At 42.2% G+C, this 23034-nt stretch overlaps 1 protein-coding gene across 8 annotated transcripts in view; it reads right to left on the reverse strand.

Annotated features, from left to right (window-relative positions):
* Positions 1-250: 250 nt before the first annotated feature.
* The window catches only part of casz1 (castor zinc finger 1), a 180774-nt gene continuing 157990 nt past the window's right edge, over positions 251-23034 (reverse strand). For 7 of the 8 annotated variants that reach the window (XM_081386277.1, XM_081386278.1, XM_081386275.1 and 4 more), the window contains 15 exons: positions 20368-20458; positions 17222-17386; positions 15200-15372; positions 14253-15115; positions 11074-11206; positions 10568-10631; positions 9654-9808; positions 8790-8912; positions 8282-8599; positions 7945-8143; positions 6397-6568; positions 4016-4164; positions 3601-3832; positions 2327-2665; positions 251-1740 (listed from right to left, as the gene is read on the reverse strand). In XM_081386277.1, coding sequence (XP_081242403.1) covers positions 458-1740; positions 2327-2665; positions 3601-3832; positions 4016-4164; positions 6397-6568; positions 7945-8143; positions 8282-8599; positions 8790-8912; positions 9654-9808; positions 10568-10631; positions 11074-11206; positions 14253-15115; positions 15200-15372; positions 17222-17386; positions 20368-20458 — 4459 coding nt within the window. In that variant the 3' untranslated portion in view covers positions 251-457. The remainder of the gene's footprint in view (positions 1741-2326; positions 2666-3600; positions 3833-4015; positions 4165-6396; positions 6569-7944; positions 8144-8281; positions 8600-8789; positions 8913-9653; positions 9809-10567; positions 10632-11073; positions 11207-14252; positions 15116-15199; positions 15373-17221; positions 17387-20367; positions 20459-23034) is intronic. The other variant, XM_081386280.1, reaches the window with a different exon arrangement.

The following is a 23034-nucleotide window of genomic DNA, read 5'->3' on the forward strand; positions in this document are numbered from 1 at the left end:
ACTGCAATTAAAATGTACATTAACATCCACACACATCTACTTTATATAGATAGTCATATATAGAGAGATTGTTTTTTCCTTATTTTTTCCACACACAAAAAGTAACAAATGAAATCGAATAAATTAAAGTCAAACATGCACACACACACACACACACACACACACACACACACACACACACACACACACAAAAGACTGATGTGTAGGAAAAGGTTTACATAGCCACCCATGTGTAAAAGAGGGCCTCGTCTGTCTGTTTCTCTGTTCATTTTTTAATGCATAATTAAATTAATAATGTTGGTCATCTTGTAAACATCATAATAAATCATTTTGGGCCTTCACTTTTCTTGTAGTTGGTTGTTTTCTTGTCATCTGCAGCGTCTCTAAGCATGATAAATGAGGCCACTCAAACTTGCGTTTGTTCAGGGAATTCATAGTTCTCCTTCTACAGCATAGATTAGGGCTCGGCCTCCGGCTCCTCTTTATCCAGTTGGGAAGTCTCTACGTGGTTCATGGAAGCATCGAAACTCTCTCCATTGTCTTTGTCTACTTCTGGCTCTGGCATGGAATCTTCATACGAGTCTGTATTCATGTCCTCCTCTACTTCCTCCTCTTCCTCGTCATCGTCGTCATCATCCTCCTCGGCTAACGGCTCTTCCTCGGGCGAGAGGTCATCTTCGGGATCGCCGGATGTGCCGGTGGTGTCGTCCTGAGGGTTGCTCAGGCCCATTGAGGCAGCAGGGCCAGAACTGGTGGCCAGGGAGAGTGGCTCCCGGTGCATCTTTTTGCTCAGGTCCATGGAGTCGCTGAGGCCCAACCCAGCAGCGTTTTTCAGGAAGAACAAGGAGTTGTTGGTGTCCGTCCCCAGGTTCAGAGAGCTGTCAAGGTTGAGCGTTGAGCCCGAAAGCTCATACTCACCAGTTGCCCCTTCTGAAGTGAGGTACATGGCCATATTGTTGTGGGTCAGCCCCGGTGTGCCAGGTGAGGTTGGGTGCAGATTCATGGGCATTGGGGGCACAGCTAGGCCAGAGTGGTGGTGGTGGTGGTGGTGGTGATGGTGATGGTTGCCATCCTGGTTGGGGGAGACCGAAGGCAGCTCCCCCCTTTCTTGCTTCTCATGCTTGCGCTTGTGGGAATCCATCTGGGACATGCCCACCACTGTGTGCTTGCACTCTGGGTAAGTGCAGTGGAAGTGCGAACACTTGAGCTTGTACTTGCAGTCGGCCACCTCGCAGTCTACGCTTGAGCTGAACTGACAGAATCCGGCGGCGCTGATCACATCCTGCTTGCCGTGGTGCTTGCGGTGCGCCGTCACCTTGGTGCTGTCCGTGCAGCGGAAGCCGCAGCGCAGACAGTGGAAGTGGGTGCTGTTGCCAGAGAACTGGCAATCGGGGAAGTTACAGCATAACGAAGACTTGAAGCGCTTGAAGTCATCCAGGACCAGGTTGTCCACGCGGTCATGGTGCTGGGCGTGCTTGTACATGTGGGTGCGGCCGCAGAACTTGTAGCCGCAGTTCTCCCGTGTGCAGTGATAGTGGGTGACCTTCAGGGAGAACTGACAGGCCGTGTCCTTGCAGTCCTCATAGAGGTCGTAGCGGCGGAACCCTTCCAGCATCATGCCTTCATCCAGCATCTTGCGAGACGAAGCGGTCTTGCGCCGCTTGCCGAAGGGTGACATGTCCTCGATGATCCAGAAGCGTTTCTTGGCGCCAGTTGCCGTGGGGATAGAGATGGTGTTACCTGATTGCAAAAAAGGCGTATACAAGTTAGACTTCAATTAGAACGACAAGCAGCAAAGCAATTCTGCAAACAGGAGTAGCCACATGCCCTATCAAAGCTACCTACAGCAATATACTACATAATGTGATTCCATGCCATAATCAAACAGAGACAGTTCCATTTGCATGATGTACTGGTGACATTTTAACGGGATTGTCACGTCTAGGCATTGGGAGAGTTCAGAGGTGCTTCCGTACATCTGGCTTTATGGGAGAGCAGGATACCCTCCCATAAGCCTCAGGTCAGTGCTAATGATGTGTTCCCTGTCCTGGCCAGCAGGAATCACATGACTCTATTAAAGCCTGGCATGATTAAACCAGCCCTTTACAGCAGGCTACTAATGGACAGCATTTTAGACAGTGGACCTAATGGCAGGTGTGCAATGTACTACACAAGCCACAGTGACTTGTATGAACTGCACTGCATGTGTAAAAAGCTAAAGAGTTATATCTAGCTAATGCTTTTTAATGGCTTTGTAACTGCTACCCATAGTACAAACTACTGTAACTCTAGAGCTGCAGTGTTCGGGTGGAGACGAGATAGGTACCTGCAGCGTCCTGCACTATAGGGACGTCATTTTTAACCGAAGACGAAGTAGGAATGATGGGGCTGAAAGCTGGTGTGTTGGTTGGCATGACAACACTCCTAGTGGCTCCGAGAGAGGCGCTGAGCAGAGAGTATGATAGACAGGATGGGGAGAGGAGATATGGGAGTGAGGGGAGTGGTGGCCGGAGAAGAGCCGAGGAGAGAGATGGAGGCTGACTCTGGAGTGCAGGCTGATGAGGAGGTGGAAGAGGAGGTGGTGGAGGAGGAGGAGGTGCAGATTGAGAAGGAGGAGAGTCAGCAGAGGTAGTGGTGGCAGAGGCAGGGACCTGACAGCCTGGTCCTACAGAGACACGGTGCCAAGGAAGGATGGTAACAGAGAGACAGGAAGGTACAAGACACAAGGGTGGGGAGGTAAAAAGGGAAAGAGATCAAGTAATGAAATAATGAAAGCCAAATGGTAACCAAAGTCAGACAACAGACGAAAGCAACAGTGATGAGAATGGAAGATAACATTTGAAATCAAACAGTGAACCCATAAAAATCAATTCAACGAAGGAAAGCTCAGATTCAAAGAGCAAAGGCCCAGATTTAAAGGTGCTGATAGCATTGTTAGCCAGTTTGCTAATTTTCGCCAGTGAATTAGACCCCTTCAACCCCACAAGTTCTTTCCAAAACCCCACCCTCCACAAGTTTTCTGATTGGCTAAAAATTATTTTGAATTCAGATAATTTTTTGCTGATTATTGTTGTTCCCAGGACACCCATTATATTAATATCTGTACATTTTCTGTCATATTCCACAAAAAAAGCACCTTTAAGCCTAGAGAAAATGAACAACTTGTGCTGCCTCTGTGTGTTGCTGATTTCAATGACAGTAGAGATGAGAAAAGTCTGGGATGCCTCTGTTATGCAGTCGCCACAGGGATGGCATTAATGTGTGGAATACTAGATGACAAATTTAGTGCTTTATAATTCAATAAATATCATTACAGTTGGAAACATTTGGTGTCTCTGATGCAACATACGTAGCTTTATGAGTCAGCTACAGAGAATTCAGTGAGACGTGGTGCAGGTTTTTATGTTTCTCTTTTCAAAGAGAATCACAAGGAACAAAATGAAATTTGATTGACTGATTGACCAGATAAATCTCTGAAAATTTGCTCCACTGGCCACACTGAGCCTGTGGTATCATTTAATCTCTCTCATATGTTGTCAAACATGCGAGGCTGAACATGTTTATTGCGATGAAATAGTTTTGTTGCTGAGGTCGACTCACCTGCTGGCGAACTATCGTTGCCCACGGGGGTGCTGGTGCAACTGCGGTCTTGATTGGAGGACTCTGAGGAGAGACCCAGTGGGCTTCCTCCGCCGGTGTAGTCCATGTAGTCATCGTTGTCCTCCATCATGCTGGAGAAGTTGGGGGTCATATTAGGGTGGCTGCCTACCATGGCAGACGAAGCCAGACCGGCCATGTGCTGCATCTCTTCATGTCGGTGGGCACGAGAGACCTACAAATGGCCAATGGATAAAATAATTGAATCACTTAAATAGCTTGCAAAAATCAATTAACACTGAATTCATGTTAAAAAAAAAATATGATTCTGAAAAAAGGGGCTGACTTAAAATGATATAAAATTTTTAGAGTAAAAGTTAACTTTATATTATAATTGTGCACGTAAATTTCTTCGTACCTGGGAAGGAACTCTGTCGAAATTTTTACCCAGCATCCTCCTCATGTGTTTGCGGGCATGGGAGGTCATCTGGTGCTTGAGCAGGAAGGAGAACTGACAGCCCTCACGGATACAATGGAAGTGGCTGTTAACTTGGTTGTATTTGCACCCTGCAAGAGACGAGCGACAAAATTAACTTGAGCAAAGACCGTCTTCATCGCGCCCGGGTTTCAGGGACAACATATATCATGGATTCTCAACGAGGTAATGAGGACATTGTGCTTCCGTCCCGCGCCTGCATAATGCAGAGAGACAGAGCAGATGAGTCCAGTGTCACACTGGGAAAGTCGAACCTTTTGAAGATTAGACCTGTGGTGCTCTTTTATTACAATGACATCTTATATTCAATTTGGAATTTACATAAATACATTCAGCATTTGGAGAAGCAATAATGCACAACCCTGCAAACCAAAGTAAACACACAATTATTTCCATATTAAATTCATTTTTCATGACCTATCTGTTGCTGGTGTGTTTCCTCCCCCTCACGCCTGTCCCTTTGCTTTTTATTATTTATTTTTTTCTACACAAAGGGCCCTACAGATTTTAATTGCTATATGTTTTCAAATTTAAAGACTGCCTCTGCGCACTAATCAAATATTGTAGGGTGCTCGTAATAATTTTATTGTGAATAATGCGTGCTGAAATAATTGAAAGAGTAGCATTCAGGGCAGGTGCTGGCTTGTCCGTTACCATGGCACCCGTGGCGTCAAGCAACAAGCCGCCTGTTGTCAGACTGCTTTTGTACACAAGGGTGATGTACTTTAAAACGGCAGAGTTGAGTAAATATGAGCACATGTTGAAATATCAGGGATCTTGTGCCACCAGATCCTGGTAACCTCATCGCCGGTGTTCTGTTTAATGTAGCTGCCATGGATACCATTTTCCCAGTCCAGCTGAACCATCAATTCTTTATGACTCTATGGCTTGCTTTTGTCATATGTCCCTGGTTTATACCACTAACAACGCAACAGGAGAGACCTTATACTCTGTGGACACTTGTGATACTTTCCACTCTTAAATAAATGTTATTTTCTCGACTTAAAGGGATAGTTGACCCAAAAATGAACCTTCTGTCATCATTTACTCAACCTGTTTTATTCAATAGACATACATTACAGACTATTTTATACAGACATTTTGTTGTCATTTGATTTCTCAACAGCATTCACTGTACGGAAAAGAGCAGCTTGGACATTCCACCAAACGTCTCCTCCGAAGAAGAAAATCCGATGGGTTTTAGTCGAAATGAGGGTGTCCATTTTTTGGTCTACTCTCCCTTTAAGGGGAGGAGAGTAGAGAAAATAAAATACAAACTTTTAATCTGCCTGCTTGTGATGATGATCGAGGCTTGAAAAAGAGCAACACAAACAGACTGAGCTCGACAGGCACAGTAATTAACAAACATATGTAATTGCTCATTCCTGACAGGTTAAATATACCCAAGAAAACAACCTCTGTTTGATTGCCTACTATAAATACTGAAGTATTAATGTATGACAAAAAGGCAGACACCATTTTTCTCGGCCCGTTTTCTGTAATATAAATAAAACGTCCCCAGTTTTACAATGAGATGAGACCATCTTTATTTCCACCAGACGTGTTTGTTCTGCAAAATGCAAACGACTGCTAGCGTGCCGACTCTGTTGTCAATGTAAACCATTCACTTGACAAAATATCAATGCACAGATACTAATGAGATAACAGCTTCTGAGAAACATACTCAAAATTCAGTGAATAAGTGTGGAGCGCAGCCGTTTTACGCCCTGTGCTGTTTGTTGTGCTGCAAACAGCGTGACAATTACCAACTCAACAAGGAGAACGACACTTTTCCTGTAGCCAGAGCCAACGGAAAAAGTGTTTTTATAGCAGGTGATGGCACTGATATGAAATTACAGTTACATCATCTCTGATTTCACACCATCTCTGATCCTTCCAGTTGTATTACAAACAGCGAGCTTGCAGTCACTGCTTGAAAATAACGTGGGAGAGTGAACGAATAAACAGAGTGTTTGGAAACATGAGAAACTAATGTGAACAGTGATCGAAACAATAAAGAGTGTGGGAGGCTGGAACATGTACGATTTGTAAGATTTGATAATGCTGAATTCACCAAATTACTTGGCAAACCACAATGAATCAAGAAAATCAGATTTCCAAAGGATTGAGGGGGATTAAAGGACCAGTTTACCTCAAAAATGGAAATATGGTCATTCTTTTTTCACATTCATGTCTTTCCAAACCAGCATACAGATTATGAACTACATGAGGTTGAGTAAATAATGACAGAATGAGCTCTGTGATCCGTGGCTTCTTTTAATACATGAAAATGTGGTTCTTACCGAGTCTGCCACATTCTTCTCTTTTGGTGAAGTATTTGAACCCGTTAGCGGCACGTCTTTCGGCTTTCTCGTGCTTCTTGACGTGCCAGGGCAGTTTGGTGGTGATGTTAGTGACGAAGTAACAGCCAGGTCTCAGACAATGATAATGGCCCCTCATGCGAAACTCACAGTGCTGCAGAGAACAGCAAATAAACAAAACTCAGAGCGAGAACATCTTGTGCAGCTGTCTATGTCTCAACGGTTTGGTTTTCTACAGTTATTAGATATTACATTCATTTACAAGCATTACTACACCATCTTTTGAACCAAAATGAGGTCTGATCATTTGTCAGTTAGTTACTCATTACTCAGGGTACCAAAGGGAAGAAGTAGGTTACGTCTGCTCATTAAATCCTTTTTCTCTTTCTTTCTCAGAGCATGTGACAGGACCAGCCTCACTGACCAGCGAGAATCTGAAGTTTAGGTTCACGTTGTAGCCGCTGACCCCAATAACAACACGCCAATTAGTTCATTTGGCGATTCATCTATTTCTAAAACAGCTCTTTTATCAATTCATTAGTCTGCGTGTGCGTCGCATGTGTGTGTCCTCTGCAATGTAACCTGTTTCTGCACGACCATCTGTTTCCAGAGAGGCAGTTCCCCCAGGAGCACATAAACAGAACCCACTCTACTCTGGAGAGGAGGGGGAGCTTCGAGAAGTGGGGATGGGACGCATAAATGAATTCATTTAAACAGGTTTTGCTCCAAATGCAAGTTGCAGTAAGGGGAGGGCTTTTTTCTATTAATGATGGAATTTTTGATGAAAAGCAAAACTTGTTTATTTTATACAGCTTTGGGGGCTCCACGGTGTTTTTGTTTTTTTTCTCAGAAGTCTTTGTCTTCTGAGTTTTAAATGGAATTTGTTCATTTTCTGAGAAAACAAAAAAGGAAAAAGCATGGTGCTTGTTTATGCAAATAAGTGGCTTTAACATGTTGCTATACATTGCAAAGGCATAAATGCAAGGGATTTATAGTTTTATTATTTTTGATCATTGAAATAATTTTTATTATTTGAGAAAGTCGTATATTATGGGTCAAAATTTAATACGTAGGAGTAGTGATTAGTATTTTGAGTAAAATTACGTATGTAAGGGGACCTATGCGAGAACTAATACTTTTATTCAGCAAGGATGCATTCAATTGATCAAAAGTGAAAGTAAAGACATTTTTAAAGTTACAAAAAAATTCTATTTCAAATTAATGCTGTTCCTTTGAAATAATCCATTCATCAAAGAATCCTGAAAAAAATGACGGTTTCAAAATTGATAATAATAAGAAATGCACCAAATCAGCATATTAGAATGATTTCTGAAGGATCATGTGACACTGAAAACTGGAGTAATGGATGCTGAAAATTCAGCTTTGCATCACAAGAATAAATTCTTTTAAATTGTAATAATATTTCACAATATAACAGACAACCTCAAACCTTTGAAAGTGTATATGCCACTAAAAAAAGACACAATAAAGAATGTTTGATAGAATATTACCTCTGGAAGTCACGCTCACCTGATTAGGACAAAGACACTGCAGAGAATAGTAGGAAAACTGGTCTCGCACATTCACCAGGTTGTTGTTGGGGTTAATGTGGTCCAGGCAATGTGATTCAGCCTTCCCGGATGTCTTACACACATATTTGCAATTTCCAAACAGACAGTGGAAGTGGAACTTATTCGAGTATTTGCAGTCGGTGGCCAGGCAAGGATCACTGTGGGAGATAAGCGTGACGAAACGTCTGTCAGATATTTAAAACTGCACAGAAGACATGGAAATACAGGCAGCACAGCCCATTCAAATCACACCACCACGGTATTATGAATTTACAAAAATGGCAGTGTCTACTCACTTCTCCTGAAACTGCAGGAAGCCAGGCTTGACCTGAGGCTTGGCGTTCTCCAACGATGTGGTGGCCAGAGGGGAAGTGGCTGGCATACTGGGCATGGAAGCGGGAAGCTGGGGGATCGATCCGGCCAGCTGCTTCCAGGCGTGGAGTGAGGGGGATGAGCTGTAACCCCCTGACAGAGCCAGGCTGGGCACCTCCATGGGAGGCGTCTTGGCCATGGAAATGGGGGCAGCCATCTGATTAGGGGTGCTATCGTTGGATTCCTTGCTCTCGTTGAAAGGGGGCTCCGTTTTAACCTTCAGGTTGGCTCTGAAGTGGAAGCTAATGACAGAGAGGTGCACCACCCATTAAATGAGCTCTAATAGAGCCACCAAACATAGCAGCAAATTAACATTTCTAGATCATAATCATGTAAATTTTGTGTGTATGTGCACTTGTGTGTTGGCGTGAACTCTAACATTTAAAAACTTTATGTTTGATTGTAATGCTCCAGAACCAGAGCGCTCCTCACTTGGCGTGTTTGATGGCTCCGTCCAATGTGCTGAAAAGCGCCCCGCAATCCTCCACCAGGCAATGAAAATGTATCTTGTGCAGGAAATCACACTGGCCTTCACAGAAATCATCAGTGTCATACCTGTACAAACATGTGAGAAAAGGGGGAAACTTTAAAAGGAGGAAAAGAGTCAAATTGCTCGTAAATTTAGGTCAGTTACTCAAACACACTCTTGTATTCTCGGTTTAGCTCATGAGGATCTGACTTTGAATAAGGTGGTTCTTTAGGTGAACTACGCCTGAGCCAAAAGCAGCGTGTCTCTGGCTGGGACCTTTTGCTAGGGCTTTGTAACTAAATACTGTACATAACATCACATGCTCTGGATAAATCTTCTCTTTCCACATAACAACCTGGGAACAAACACTGTGGATGGCACTGACAAGCAAAAGGGTACATCATAAAGACAGATGGTGACAAAAACCAGACACCAGCTTCAACAAAACACAGAGGATGTGGAGCCAAAACACGACTGTGTTCTCTGTAATGGAAGATCTATTTGGGCACACGTGTTGATAGTCACTGACATAAATAACATGTCCATGATTTAAGGTTACAATTTATATACATGTATAAAAGGAAAGTGTATACTTCAGGTGTATTACTGTTCACCATTTCTTTTCACGGTTTAGCTTTAGTTCACTTAAACAGTAAAGAAAGAAAGAAAGAAAGAAAGAAAGAAAGAAAGAAAGCCACACACATTTAACTCACAGCTAGTGTGAAAGAGTTAAACAAGTCTAAAAGAAAAGTAGTGAGGATGAAACATTGAAAAGTAAAGCTGAAGCTGTAAACGACTCTATAGGGACACAAGATGATTTCAGGCACCTGCGCAGGTAGGTCCTCCACAGCTCAGTGTGTTTCTCTGGGCACGACCTCTTCATTACCCTACTGAGATACTGAGCTGCGTCTGAGCCGTCTGCCGCCTGAGCTCCCTCCAGCTCTGACTTCAGATCCAAAGCACTGAAGAAACCAGGATTCATCTACAGAGATAAACACATGCTTAGGCATGCTTCATCACAGTAACACTAGTTCTACTCGAGGAAAAAAACACACAACGGTTTCTGTGCACTCTATGTTTGAGGCTTCAGATGTGTTTCAATTCGGCCTTGTATATGAACCAGAGCGAGAGACAGGAAGAGAGAGAGAGAGAGAGAGAGAGAGAGAGAGAGAGAGAGAGAGAGAGAGAGAGCTGAGCTAAGCCGTCAGGAGAACTAGAGCGAGTTTTCTATTTAAATCATCAAGGTAATGGTACATGCAGACCATTTATACTAGTCATAGAAGATGTATGATTAAAACGATGTCCATTTTAATCCCCACAAAAACATACAACATTTAAATATCTGTTCGCCACCATTTCGTCTTTTTAAAAAATGAGGGTGACATTTGCTCTTTTTTTCTTGGCGCTGACTTTTTAATCAAATAATTTACAAAGTCCATAAATAAAGATAGAGCAGATGGAGGAGAAAAAGAAGAAAGCCAGAGGAAAAAAAATGCACGGAGAGTTCAAAACAGCTCATCAAAAAACAAACATCTCTATATATCTGCCGTGGCAACCGGCTCCTGCTTTATTATATTAATTTGCGAGCGGCGGACTGAAATTACACTGTATGAAAAATGGCTGGAAAATTTAAATGATACAAACTCATCCTATTAGCGGTGAAACATTAAAAAACAAACAGCCCCCTCTGCATCCTGCTAATTTGTCTTGGGATGAAAAGCGTTTGATGGATGAATCTTACCTTATTCATAAGTGAGGATAAAAGAGATGTATTTCCCGGCGCAGGGTGTCCGTTTGATTCAGCGCTAGAACATGCAAAATGAACAGTGTTTAGGCAGGATTTGCATGAGAACAGTAAATATTATAATTTATCCGAGATTGCGAATATACAATGAAGAAAAAAAAGGGAAGGAGGCTGGAAATTAGGGTTTATGTGAACACGCTTTCATCTAAATGAATGTGCAAACATGTCATGCCTCATACTTGACGTGCATTATGAAAAGAGGGTATTATGGGAGAATTTTTGCATTCATATGATGGATTTCCTCAAAGGAGGCCTCGTGGTGGGAGAAGGAGGGAGCGTGTAAATCTCGTCCTCCTTGATCACTCCACAGACCCACCTTGTGAAGGGGGTTTTAACAAGAGCACTCACACTAATTAACACAATACGGCATTATTTGAGAGATAAATCACAGTGGGGCGGGGCGGGCCTGGGCGCGAGCCGAGAGGGGGAGGATGATGGGATACCTGTGGTCTTTCTTGCTCAGGTCCAGGCTGTGCTCCTGGACAGAGTCTTGGGGGGCCGTCAAAGCGCTATCCGCCGGCTCCTGCTTCACCTCGACCGGATTAAACCGGCCTGCTTGAGTCTGCTGCCCCATCCCTGAGGAGAGAGAAAGAGAAAAACAAAGTTATTGTTGGTCAGCATTATTCCGCCGTGATGATATCCAATCTGACTTCTGTCCCGGCCAAGGAGAAGACCAGGAGTGATAATTATTGCGGAATTATGTCAGGCCGTCAAGGCGTTTAAATGCTGATTGAGAGGCAGCAGGAATGAGGGAAAAAGACTCTGTTTTCAGCAGCGCTTGTCACAACTCATTTGCGGGCCTGCCTCTTAACTGGTCATTAAGAGGCATGCTAATGCTGAGGGAAAGTGGCAGATTCAGACTGCCCACCCCTCCCTGCCGTCGCAGTGTGTCCTTGTTGGCTCGGCGATGGACGAAGGAGCATGCCCAAAAGGAACATCTGCTTGTCCGTCAGATTAGAGGTGACAGCCAATCAGATTGGTTCAAATAGCGTGACCTCTCGATCGGATTTTCAAATAGGTATGCAGACGATGTGGAAAGGAGGAAGGAGGCGGGAGGGACGCTGACGGGAATGCGACCTGGCTTTTCCTCCAATCCCCAAATGATTGAAATATTAATTTGTCCTCAGGCTATACAGAGAAAGCCGGGCTTTTGGTAGCCAGTAAGTGGTATTTTATTAAAAAACAGCTAGGAGTTCAAGGCACAAAGATGGAGCGATGAGTGCATCAGCAGTGATTGCGAGGTCGGGTGAATGTTGTTTAAGACACCAGGCCCGCTGAGGAAAAGTGACAGCTAGTGCCCACCCTGCCCTTGGCCTTCAGTTCAGAGGGCATTTAACCATGTGAAAAGAGAAGAGAGACACTCCTCTGGGTCACAAACACGAACGCCCACACACAAACACAAGTTTATCAGATGTGTCACTCTAACTTTCCTGACGCATGTGCTTTGACTCGTTGTGTTGGTTATGGAGGTGAACTAGTGACTCATTGTGATGTGTCTGCTTTAGGCGCATCACATCCTAATAAATTCTTTTACTGTGTGTAACGCTCAGTTGACTAATTACTGCCTGTCTTTGCACCTAAAACTAGCCTAGTTCCTCTACCTCCAATCCATCCAGATCTGTGGTCTTTTTATGTGAGAAGAACGTCGTACAGATATTAACCTCGCCGCCTGTCCGTAAATGACTGTGCCCTACATCAGACCTCTACAAAGCTCTCACTTTCTTTTTCTCTCTCATTTTTTTTTTTCTGGGGATAAACTGTCTGACGTTAACAAGGGACATTTAAATAACGACCACGTGAGGAGAGTCTCATTAAACCTTCAGCTTTGCAGTTTCTATGATAAAAATCGGCGATGATCTAAGAGAGCAAGGGGGGGGGGGCACATGCTCACAACGCTGTGTTTTTCTGGAAATTATCCAAGAATAATGTTACTGTGTAATTACCTCAACAAAGTTACTGAACTCATGAAAGATCATTTGTACTGGGTGTCTAATTAGCGAACCCCTCCGTTTTCAAGATCCTCCAAAACACTCTGGGGGTGAACGTAGACTTAAACAAAAGTGAGTATTCAACTAGGAAATAACGCCACCTGAACAAATTAGCAATCGGCTCTTCTTATGCAGCGAGACTGAGATGTGTTTCTCTGCAAACTGGCCCTTGACTGCAAAAAAAGTAAAAAAAAACAAAACAACAAAGATAGTCACAGTAAACATCATTCTCTCATTTCTAACGCTGAGCTCTGACCACATCCTCTTCATATTTTACCCAAATGTCCTGTTCACACGTCTTTTCTGAGCAAACGTGTAAAATTAGCAATGCCACATTATGATCTGCACTCTCAATTCTGTTTAGTAGGGGATTTTATTTCTCTACCTTTCTTGAAGTTACCAAACCTAAATACAAGGTGCTCACACATGAGAGAATATGCTAATTTTATTTGCCTTCTTGTAGGGCAGTAGGACTTTTATAAGAAGATCTGATCTTCTGAAGTCTACACCTGCAAAGAGACAAGGAGTAAAGGCTATGACAGCCTTATAGCAGCCGAAACCCTTTATCTTCTGCAAATATATTAGCTAACCCTAATCTTACACCCAGGATCCTGTTCCCATACCTCCCAAAAAAGAAGCATTGGGATGTTACATGAATATGGCAATCAATTAGTGCCATGACACCCTCACAATACAGTATTTTATTTTTGTAAGGAAACCCACTAGCTTACTAGCCTAAAACGCCTAGAGAGTAAGGACTTCACAGACTCCACATCAGTGTTTTCATACTGAAACAAGTAGTGCCTTTATATACACACCACCACATACACACACAGCCCTCTCTGGAGCGCTGAGTCATTTCTGCTTCACCAGTTTCTGATATTTCTTCCTCTATATCAGAGTGCATATAAAAAGCTGCTTTGTACCTCCAATTTCTCAACTTAATATTATTCAGGCTCCATTTGGTTGGAACGAGTGCACGCTCAGATAAGAGGCCGGTGATGAGGAAGCATGTAGAACACAGGCCCTGGGATCCTCCTGAGAATGCTATTAGAGGCAGCTTTACAGAGCCCACTCACTAGTTCAGCACTTATCTGCTAATGGATTGTGGGTATCATGACAATGATCGCTGCAATAACAAGACTAGAGCAGCAAACCAGCCCTTTAATATTTTGCCTTAATCCTGAAATCAGAGTTTGTGTAGCGTCTGTGGATAGCATGAGCAAGATGACCTGAAAGTGCCCTTTCACTGATGGGTATAGGAACAGAGAAACACATGGGCACAGTGACCCAAAGAACTGATGATTTTTCACGATTAAACGCAGTGAGATAAAATAGAATTTTAATATCGGCCATTTATTGGTAATCAGCCATAAATTATAAAATAATTATCGGTGAATCAGTATTGACAGGAATTTTAAATTGTAAAATACTTTTACAATACTAAAATAAAAATGATTCTAATTATTTAAATTATTATTAAATGTAATGAATTGAATATTTAATATTAATGACTAATATTTACATTAAGAAATATACTAATACATATTAGAATTACTGTGTGCAATCCACCAGTTGAGAATCACTGATCTGAATGATCATAAGTTGATACTATGTGGAAAGAGGAAACAAACCTGCATCCATGTTACTGGAGGGCTTCAGAGCAGCGGCTGCCAGTCGGGCCATCATGGGTGATATCAGACCCTTGCTGGCCGACATCTTCTCCATAATGGATGATGCAGCGAATGAAGTTGGAGTGGAAGCTACGGTAGCAGCAGCTGGGTCCCCAGTCGGGGTGGAGGTCTGGGGTAGAGAATCGTTGGGCATGGAGTGAGCTACAGAGGTGGCCACGGATATCAGGCCAGCGGCAGAGGGGGTGAGCGTCATGGGCATTCTGGGAATGAGCGAGAAGAAGGGGTTGGAAGCACCTGCCAGTGCACTGTTGGAAAGTGCCAGGGCCATGGGTACATTGCTCGGCAGAGCCTGGGACAGCAGGGTGGAAATGCGGCTGGCTGGAGGCAGAGCGGCAGTGGGCTTGACGCTGTGGCTGGAGGACATGGTGGTGATGGGAGTGGACAGCAGATGCGATACGGTGGAGGACTGCTGGGTCGTTGGAGAAGCACTTAAGCTGGAGTTCTTGCTGCTAATGGCGGAGTAGTCCATGAGGTCATCATTGCTGGACTCGTCCTGATCCTCTTTGGGCAACAGGAAGGAGGAAGTGAGGCCCAGCACACCCGAGGAGCGAATGTGGCGGCGCTCGTGTTTGCGCTTGTGTGAGGTCATCTGGCTGGTGGAGGTAAAGGTGAAGCCGCAGCCTTGGCGTATGCAGTGGAAATGGTTGGTGGCCTTGCTGTAGACGCAGCCTTCGTACTTGCACTCCTCGTATTTGTAAAATTTCTTGAAGCCATCCTTGGCGTAAGCGTCATCTTTGATGTGATAGCTCTTGTGCTTCTCAATGTCACACTTGTTCTTGAAGGTGAAGGTACAGCCTGGGCGCCTGAGAGGCGAAAAAGGCGAAGCATTAAACTCAAAAATGGTACTGAAGTTGACACATTAAGTTGAGTTGGTGCGACCATTGTACCTGCAGTGGAAGTGGGTGGTCTTTTGCCCGTAGAACTGGCACGCGACCGTCCCACAATCCTCGGTGGCGCGAAACCTCTGGAAGCCATCGTTGATCAGCTGTGCATTTTTCTTATGGAAATTCTCATGAGTCATGACATCAGACGTGCTCGTGTACACCTTGTTGCAGCCCACCTGACAGACAGGAAATGAAAAAAAAAAAAAAATGCTTTCATGAGAAAGCGTGAGCATGGTATAGAAATAAACACCATGTGTGAGTTTCACTTTGTTGCACTGGATGAAAAATGCTCAATATGAAAAAAAGTGGCTTGGCGCTTGAGCTCTTGTAGTCTGCAGGGACATGAAAACAACAACTCGAGATGTGACACAAAAATAGCTCAGTTTGGTGATGAACTCAATGTGGGGAGCAAAGAAACAGGTGACCTAAAAAAGATGAACAGGAAACATTTTCTCAAGATCTGAGCTTTGTTAAAAATATACTCTTGAGACATCTCATAAAATATGAAGAGCAAACCCTTTACCCGAAAAAAACAGGTGTGCGTTTCATGAAAACAGCTTCAAAGAGATAAAAGACAGGACTAAATTTTGTGATTTGCAATATGTGGCATGCAAAAGCAGCATGGCGAGGCGGCGTGTGGTTGAAACCTTTTTCCATTTAAGGTTTTAAGTCTATATTAGAGGTCTATGCTTTAGTAGAAGAGTCAGGGGGGTTGTTCGGGAAGACTGTCACTTACTTCGGTTTGAAAGGCTCTGTTACTCAACAGCAGCACTCAGGAGCCCTCTGGGCAGCAGACGAACGTGAACTAATGTTTGAATTAAAACCAGCAATTGTATATCATCTCTGGCACTTTTCACCCGTGCAAACAGGGTAACTTGGCCATATTCAGTCAAACAATGAAAAAAATGCCACTCTGTTTTTTCTCCGTAAATCAGGAGAACGGGTGCCAACATCTGCCTGTTCTCACTGCTGTTAAAACAAGAGCTGAAATGTCTAATAACAATTACGCCGTTAGGGAGGCTTAAAAAAAAAGAGAATATATCTTAAGTCCTGGGCCACTGTTGCCTGTGGTGAAAAAGAGCTCGGCTCGAAAGTGACACCTTGAAAATAAGCAGATGTAAAGAATTAAACAGATCTGGTGGGAATTAATCGCCACTTGGTACTAAAAGATGAAAAATGTTGAGTTCGTATAAACAATTCACAGAATTTTATCCATGCCAACTAAGGAGTGAGGGAGAAAGGTGGTGAGGGGAGTGGAGGGCCATATCCTGTTCATGCCTTTATTTTAATTTTATTTATTCTGACACCTTCTGTCTTGTGAACAAAAAAGTGATCTTAAATGTTCATATAGGCCTCGAGGAAAAAGTTGAAGTACTTTAATGTCAACATAGATTGCTTTGTACAAAAATCTGTGCTATTTGCCTGCTGCTATTAACGTTATTATTGTGCAAGGAATGTAGAATCTGTTCACATTTTCAAGATTTCATCTCAAGTAAATGTATCTTAATTTAAAGATGTTTAGATATTTGTATTGGAAGATATTCATTTTTTTGCAAAGCATGAAACATGTAATGTCATGACTTTAAGACGTTCTGGTCCGATTTAAGACATTTTAAGGCCTTAAATGTGTAAGGGCGAATTAAGACTTCATAAGACTTTAAGACTTTATAAGTAAATATACCCTGAAATATATATTTTTGGTAACACTTTATTTTGATGGTCCCTTTTGAGCATTATGTTGATTGTAAAAAACTTTGCGACTACATGTCAACTTATTCTAACCATAACCCTACCAGTCTACTAATACTCTACTAAAACTCTAATGAGAGTTAAAAGACATGTAGGTACAACGTTACTTATAGTCAACAGAATGTGTTAAAGGGACCATCGAAATAAAGTGAAACCATATTTCTTTCTCAAATCCTGTCCAAGCAGAGGAACTGATATTTGCATGTGTCTGTATAAGGGTGAATGTGCATTTTTTTTTTTTTTTTTTGCAAACTAGGGTTTTTTGCTGTGGTTTACCTGCATGCAGTGGTAGTGGGTACTCTTGCCGTTGAGATGACAGCCGTGGTAGTACACACTGCAGTCATCCAAAGGGCTGAAACGCATGAATCCGTGCTGCAGGGAGTTGTCCCTCTTCTTATGCATGTTATAATGCCTTATCACATCCTGCTTACTGGTGAATCTCTGTAAACAACAGATATACAGAGTTAGTAAGGTGGGGGAGGTGTTGTGTAGGTTCTGAAGGAAACCAGCAATGCGTTCTTTTATTACTCATGCAACAACTGCAGAGCATTGCAGAAAATTGCAGCCAGGTGGGTGAATGGTGCATATCGTAGCAGCAGGTATAAGGTGAATTTACTTTTCAATACTCGTATTGCAGAGTAGAACAATTAAAAGTGAGTACTTTGAAGGGTGCATTTCATTCTGAGTTTGCCTTATAGACTCCCTATACACTCACTATACACACCTAAAGCATAGCATTAAGACTCAAAAAGCTCACCTGATGTTTGAATCTGTGCATAATGTGCTGCTTCAACAAAAGGTTTCTGAACTAGACTGTTAATTACATTTTATTTCACTATTTCTAATTAAGATGGATCACATGACATGCGAGATCACAGTTGTGATATTCTCCGCTTCTGAAAAATCCTGTTCCATGCAGATGGTTTTGGAACGTGCACGGGGAAAAGACAACAAACAAACAAACAAGGCAACCAAAAAATGTTTCTTTTTTAATTCCCGTCTGAAATATGATTCCATTTTTAATTAAAGTATTAAAGCACAGTTTTGTGGAGGGTTAGACAATAATAATGAGGAAATATGCTAAAATACCCCTCCTCCTCAAAATTAAAATCTCCTACACCAAGGAGAAGTCTAGGGGGTGGGGGAGACAAAGCGATGTAGGGGGAAAAACCTCACTCTTGAGAGATCAGCGCAACCAAATCTGCAGTAATTGGGCTTGAGCTAATATTACAGGAACTGAAACAAGAGTAGCTGAAATCAATGAGCCTTTTCCAACGTAAATCCATATTTTCTACATAAATGAGCAACAGGAGAAAAAAACAAGACAGAAACATCCACAAAACCTCATTGCCCACATATGAAGATAATCTTACAGGCAAAAAATAAATAAATAAATATATATAAATGCACAAAGATAAATACTGAAATCTTGGCTATATAAAGTGTTACATTTCCATTCCTCTTTCAAAAGAAGTGTAATAGATGATATATGAGCCAATGCCCAACAAACGGTGATGACAGGAATTTGGGATGTCGACAAACAAATAAAAAGAGATACTGATCTAGATCCGGCCACACTGAGCGGAACTGTGGAAAACAGCAGGAAATTGTATCAGTTGGGCTTCTGTACTTAGAAGAGTGGCCACACGGTCGTGTGGACATTTATTTTAGGATTCCCATCGCATTGCAGGATGGCCATGAAAGGAGAGGCAGGGCCGGTATGGAGAGGAGCAAAGGCTGGCAACCGCAGGATAATATTCCACCACTGTGTCATGTAACATTTTAATGACTTATCAATTCCAAAAACAAGTTCATCTGAGCCTCACCTTTCAGCTGGGGTACGCACAGCCTCCTGTCTGTCATTACTAAACTGCCAAGAGTCACTGACGCCTTTACATGTACAGGAAAATTCCAATATTAATCCGAATATGGTAATATTCTAATTTTGTAAGAATCATGTAAATTCCATAACCTGACTGCCAAAACCAGATTAAGCCAAAGTTCTGGGTTTATAGAAATCTGAATAAGATTGCCAATCCCATGCTCTACTGTTTAAGCTGCAACAATGCTTATGCTTGAATTGATCAGAATTGTAAGTCACTTAAATTATATTTAGAATATTAAGATTTGCAAACTAACATTTCACAAACATTTAAAGAAACTTCATGGCATACATTGGTGGATTAAAGTGGATAAAAAATAATAAAAAAAATCTAAGAGTAAAGGCTTACCCAGAATATTGACCTTAATCAGAAAATGATGTGCATGTACAACAGTGTCTATAGCTATATTTCCATCTACCTATTTTTATGCGCATTTTGGGATATTGCAAAAAAAAATTTCGGATGGAAACGCCAATGAATTATTGCGCATAAACAAACGTATGAGCTTGTTTTATGTGATATTCCAATTTAGCGTGGAAGTTAAATTTGCAACTTTTGAACACAGCTAATGAATTCTAAAGCAATGCAAGATCCAAAATGGACAGCTTCAACAGGATTTTTGAACCAGCTCTGCTTACAGTTTGAGGAATTGTACTTGAATAACAAGAGGCAGCCTGCTGGGCTGAATAAGTCTCTTTTAGATGCAACAGCTGCCCTGTTGTCTTCAGCAGGATTCCTGGATGTTTATAATGAAAAATGTAATCAGATGATTAAAAATGAAGTGGGAGATTATGACTAGAGAGGACTTGATAAAGAAAAGACTGTGCGGCTCTCTTTGCAGGAGGATTTTTGATGTCTTCGACAAATGTGCCCGTATTTGCCTGCTCTTTTCCACCATATGCGCATGAGCCGCTGCTGTCGGTGTTCTGATCTGCTTAATGCTGATTTTGCTGTGCTGAACATGACAACTCTGGGGACATGGATCAGATTAATAATGTGAAAGGGGATTATGAGTGGCCCAAGAGTATTAGCAGATGTCCTTAGGAAAAAAAGGAGGCATCTTTTGAAAGTATTTACCATTAACTATGAAAAAAAAGGAAAGCCATTGTCAGTCTGATTGAGTTTTGAGAAATAGCCCTCATCTATCTAAACCTGTTAAGCCAGTACGGAGCCAAGATAAAAGCCTAAAAGTTGGAAGGTGAGCTTTAAAATGGTGTTGTGACACTCTCTGCATTATAATGTTGTCTTAGAGAAGCAAGGCGCTTAGATTTCCAGCAGTAAGGGATGGATATTAAAGTGTGTTGAACCGTGCCCATCAGATTGCAAAAATTACCCAGCTGACATAATTTCATTTATCATCAAAAAGGAGGAAAGGACACCCACTTTTTGCATTTGAATTCACGATAAAATTAAGTTAAAATTAATAAATAAAGATTAAATAATCCAAAATTAGCGCTTTGCAACACTGGCCACTCATGGGTGAATTAAGAAAGTTGGTGAGAGTTCATATTGAATCCTGCTTGTGGCTGTTGTACTCACCTGATAGTTACATTCAGGGTCCATGCAGTGATAATGCTCTCTGTACTGGTAAGCACAGTGCACATGGCCACAGTGCTGGCTCCCAGAGAACCTACAATCAGACAGAAATATATGTAAAACACTGTAATTGTAACAGTTTTGGCCAAGTATTCTGAATCCAAACATTATTATCATATTGAGCTTAAGATAAACACGATTTCAGAAACAGCGAAGGAAGTGATATAAAGAGATTATTTTATAAGAGGGAAAAAAATCAGTGCTTCCTGAAAAGGAGTTGCATTGCGCTATCTCTATTCAATATACGAAACCTCTAACAATGTGGGGGCTGATCTTGAAAGGGCAATTTAGCCTTTTATCTCCGCTTGATAGATGCCCTAACACTGACAGAGTCATCTTCACGGAGCTCAGAGTCATTACCAAGAACTATAAACACATAGAAAAACAGGCCTACGCTTCCTCGACCATACGATTGCAATTCACTCTCCAGCCACAGCAATCTCCACCAAATTAGTTCCATTGCCTTCAAAGGCAGTAGGTAGACTCTTATTAAACTGTAACCCCCGACATAATTCGCTCATTTGCTCGTGCTTTAAGCCCTGCCAAATCAGCGTTCGGCTCTCCAGGTTAACAGCCTATGCTTTAATCAGGGAAAGGTTAGGCCTAATAGAAAGGTTTGAGTGTGTCTCCGTGTGGCTTCCTCCTCTTCACTCTCGCCGACTGACTCGCCCGGTCTTCCACGGATTGGCGGCGCTTTAAAGAGGCACATTTCCTGAGTGTTTACAGGCTGATTATAACCCTGACGATGATGACTGTTAAAAACCTCCAATTACAGCTCAAAACACACAAATAAACATTCGCACCGCCGCTGCCAAGAGCACCATCTGCTGAAGTAGAGAAAAAGCTAAGTAATTTTTTTCCCCCTACTGCCTGGATTATCCCTAGACTGCTTTTACAAATCACTTTGCTAAGTTCATTAAGCTAATTGAATGGTGAATCCACTACCTGCTAAACGTGGGTGGTGTTCTGAAGGGCTGGGGAAGTGGCAGGCGCTTAAGTTGGTTTTGTTTGCATCTTAAAGGAACAGTTCACCCAAGAAACTGTAGATTTCAAGCACCATAAACGGATCATAAAACGGATCTATGTGACTACTTTCCAAGTCTTCTGAAGCCGTACTTAAAGTTGAACTCATGAAAGTTCATGGGAGAAGTAGTATTATCGGGTTTGTGGATGAATCATTCATTTAGTTGGATCTTTTCAATGAATCAATTGATTTGATTAAAAAAAAGATCTGGTTCTTGAGTATCAACTCAATGACTCACTGATTCGATCACAGCAGTTAGAAGCTTGCCGAAGAGAGAAGTGATCAATTACATTTTTGGTCTCACGCGCAGCGATTGTTTGGATTCCAAAGTTAAAAAAATATAGTCATATGAAGAACTTTATATTTTCCTTTTTTATTTTTTGAAACTTTAAATCCTCAGTCCCCATTCATAGTAATTGCATGGAAAAAAATAGCAGTACAATATTTAAAATGTGTCTTTTTACATTCCACAGAAGAAAAAAAGTCATATGATTTTGGAATGACATGAGGATGAATACCTGGTGATGGTATTTTCATTTTTGGGTGAACTATTGCTTTACAAAAGAGATTACAACACAGGCTACAGTACAGACTTTATATCTCGCTCTCATAATGCATAAATGTATACATTAAACTCACCCACCATTAGCAGCCCCTCTGCGTCGCACTCAAACATTCCCTGCCCCATGTACACAGAACCCCCCTGGGATGGCAGCCCACCCCAGCTGTATCACTTTGCCTCTGGACAATTCCCACTTGCCGCGTCAGGGGGCTAATGGGCCGCGCTGCTATTCAGTGGCGGATTAAATATTAATATCGCCACGATACAGAGATTGCCGCACATCTCCCGTTACAATAGAGACATGCCGATCAAAGTTTGTTGCAATGCTGGGTACATAAAAGCATTTAGGATGGAAAACAGTGACTAAACACTACCAGGGAAGCTCTTTAAACATCAAACCACGGCAGTACGAGGAGATAAAGAACTTTTTCCCCTTTTGTGGGGGGAAGGTGGGTGTAGACAAGTTTACAAAGCTGCTTTTTAGCACGACTGTTCTCTCATTAGCGTGGATGATTCCTCCCCCCTCCCCCCAACCCGATCCTTCAACAACCCCCCAATACACCAGGCTGCATTTGCCCTTTTTATGAGTCCTCATTTTTCTTTTTTCCCCTCCTCTCTTTCCTTTCTTTTTTTCCCAACACGGAAATTGAAACTGTATCTGGGCTTATCTACTGCCTCCCCGCGCATCAACTGCCGAGATGTTTAGACAAATTTTATGCATTATGCAGTGCAAATATCAAAACAGTTCTTGGCAGTGCCAGCAGAAGCCTCATTAAAAATTCCTTAATTAAATCTTCTTGCAAAATGTAATCAGTCCAAGGAGGGTTTTTGTGTGTGCACAAGGATGTGTGTGTGTCTGTTAGTGCCAGGGCTTTGATTTGTGGCCTTCATGTTACGGCTTGGGAGAGTAATCATTAACGCCAAAGCCACTTTGCCTTTTGAAATGCGCCTTTTTCTCTCTTTAAGGCAAGAATAAATAAACAAATGATAATCACCTTTCTACTGGCATGACAAAAGAAAACAT

This window comes from Scardinius erythrophthalmus (assembly GCF_964197995.2).
Source record: "Scardinius erythrophthalmus genome assembly, chromosome: 15".
NCBI classification, from domain to species: domain Eukaryota; kingdom Metazoa; phylum Chordata; class Actinopteri; order Cypriniformes; family Leuciscidae; genus Scardinius; species Scardinius erythrophthalmus.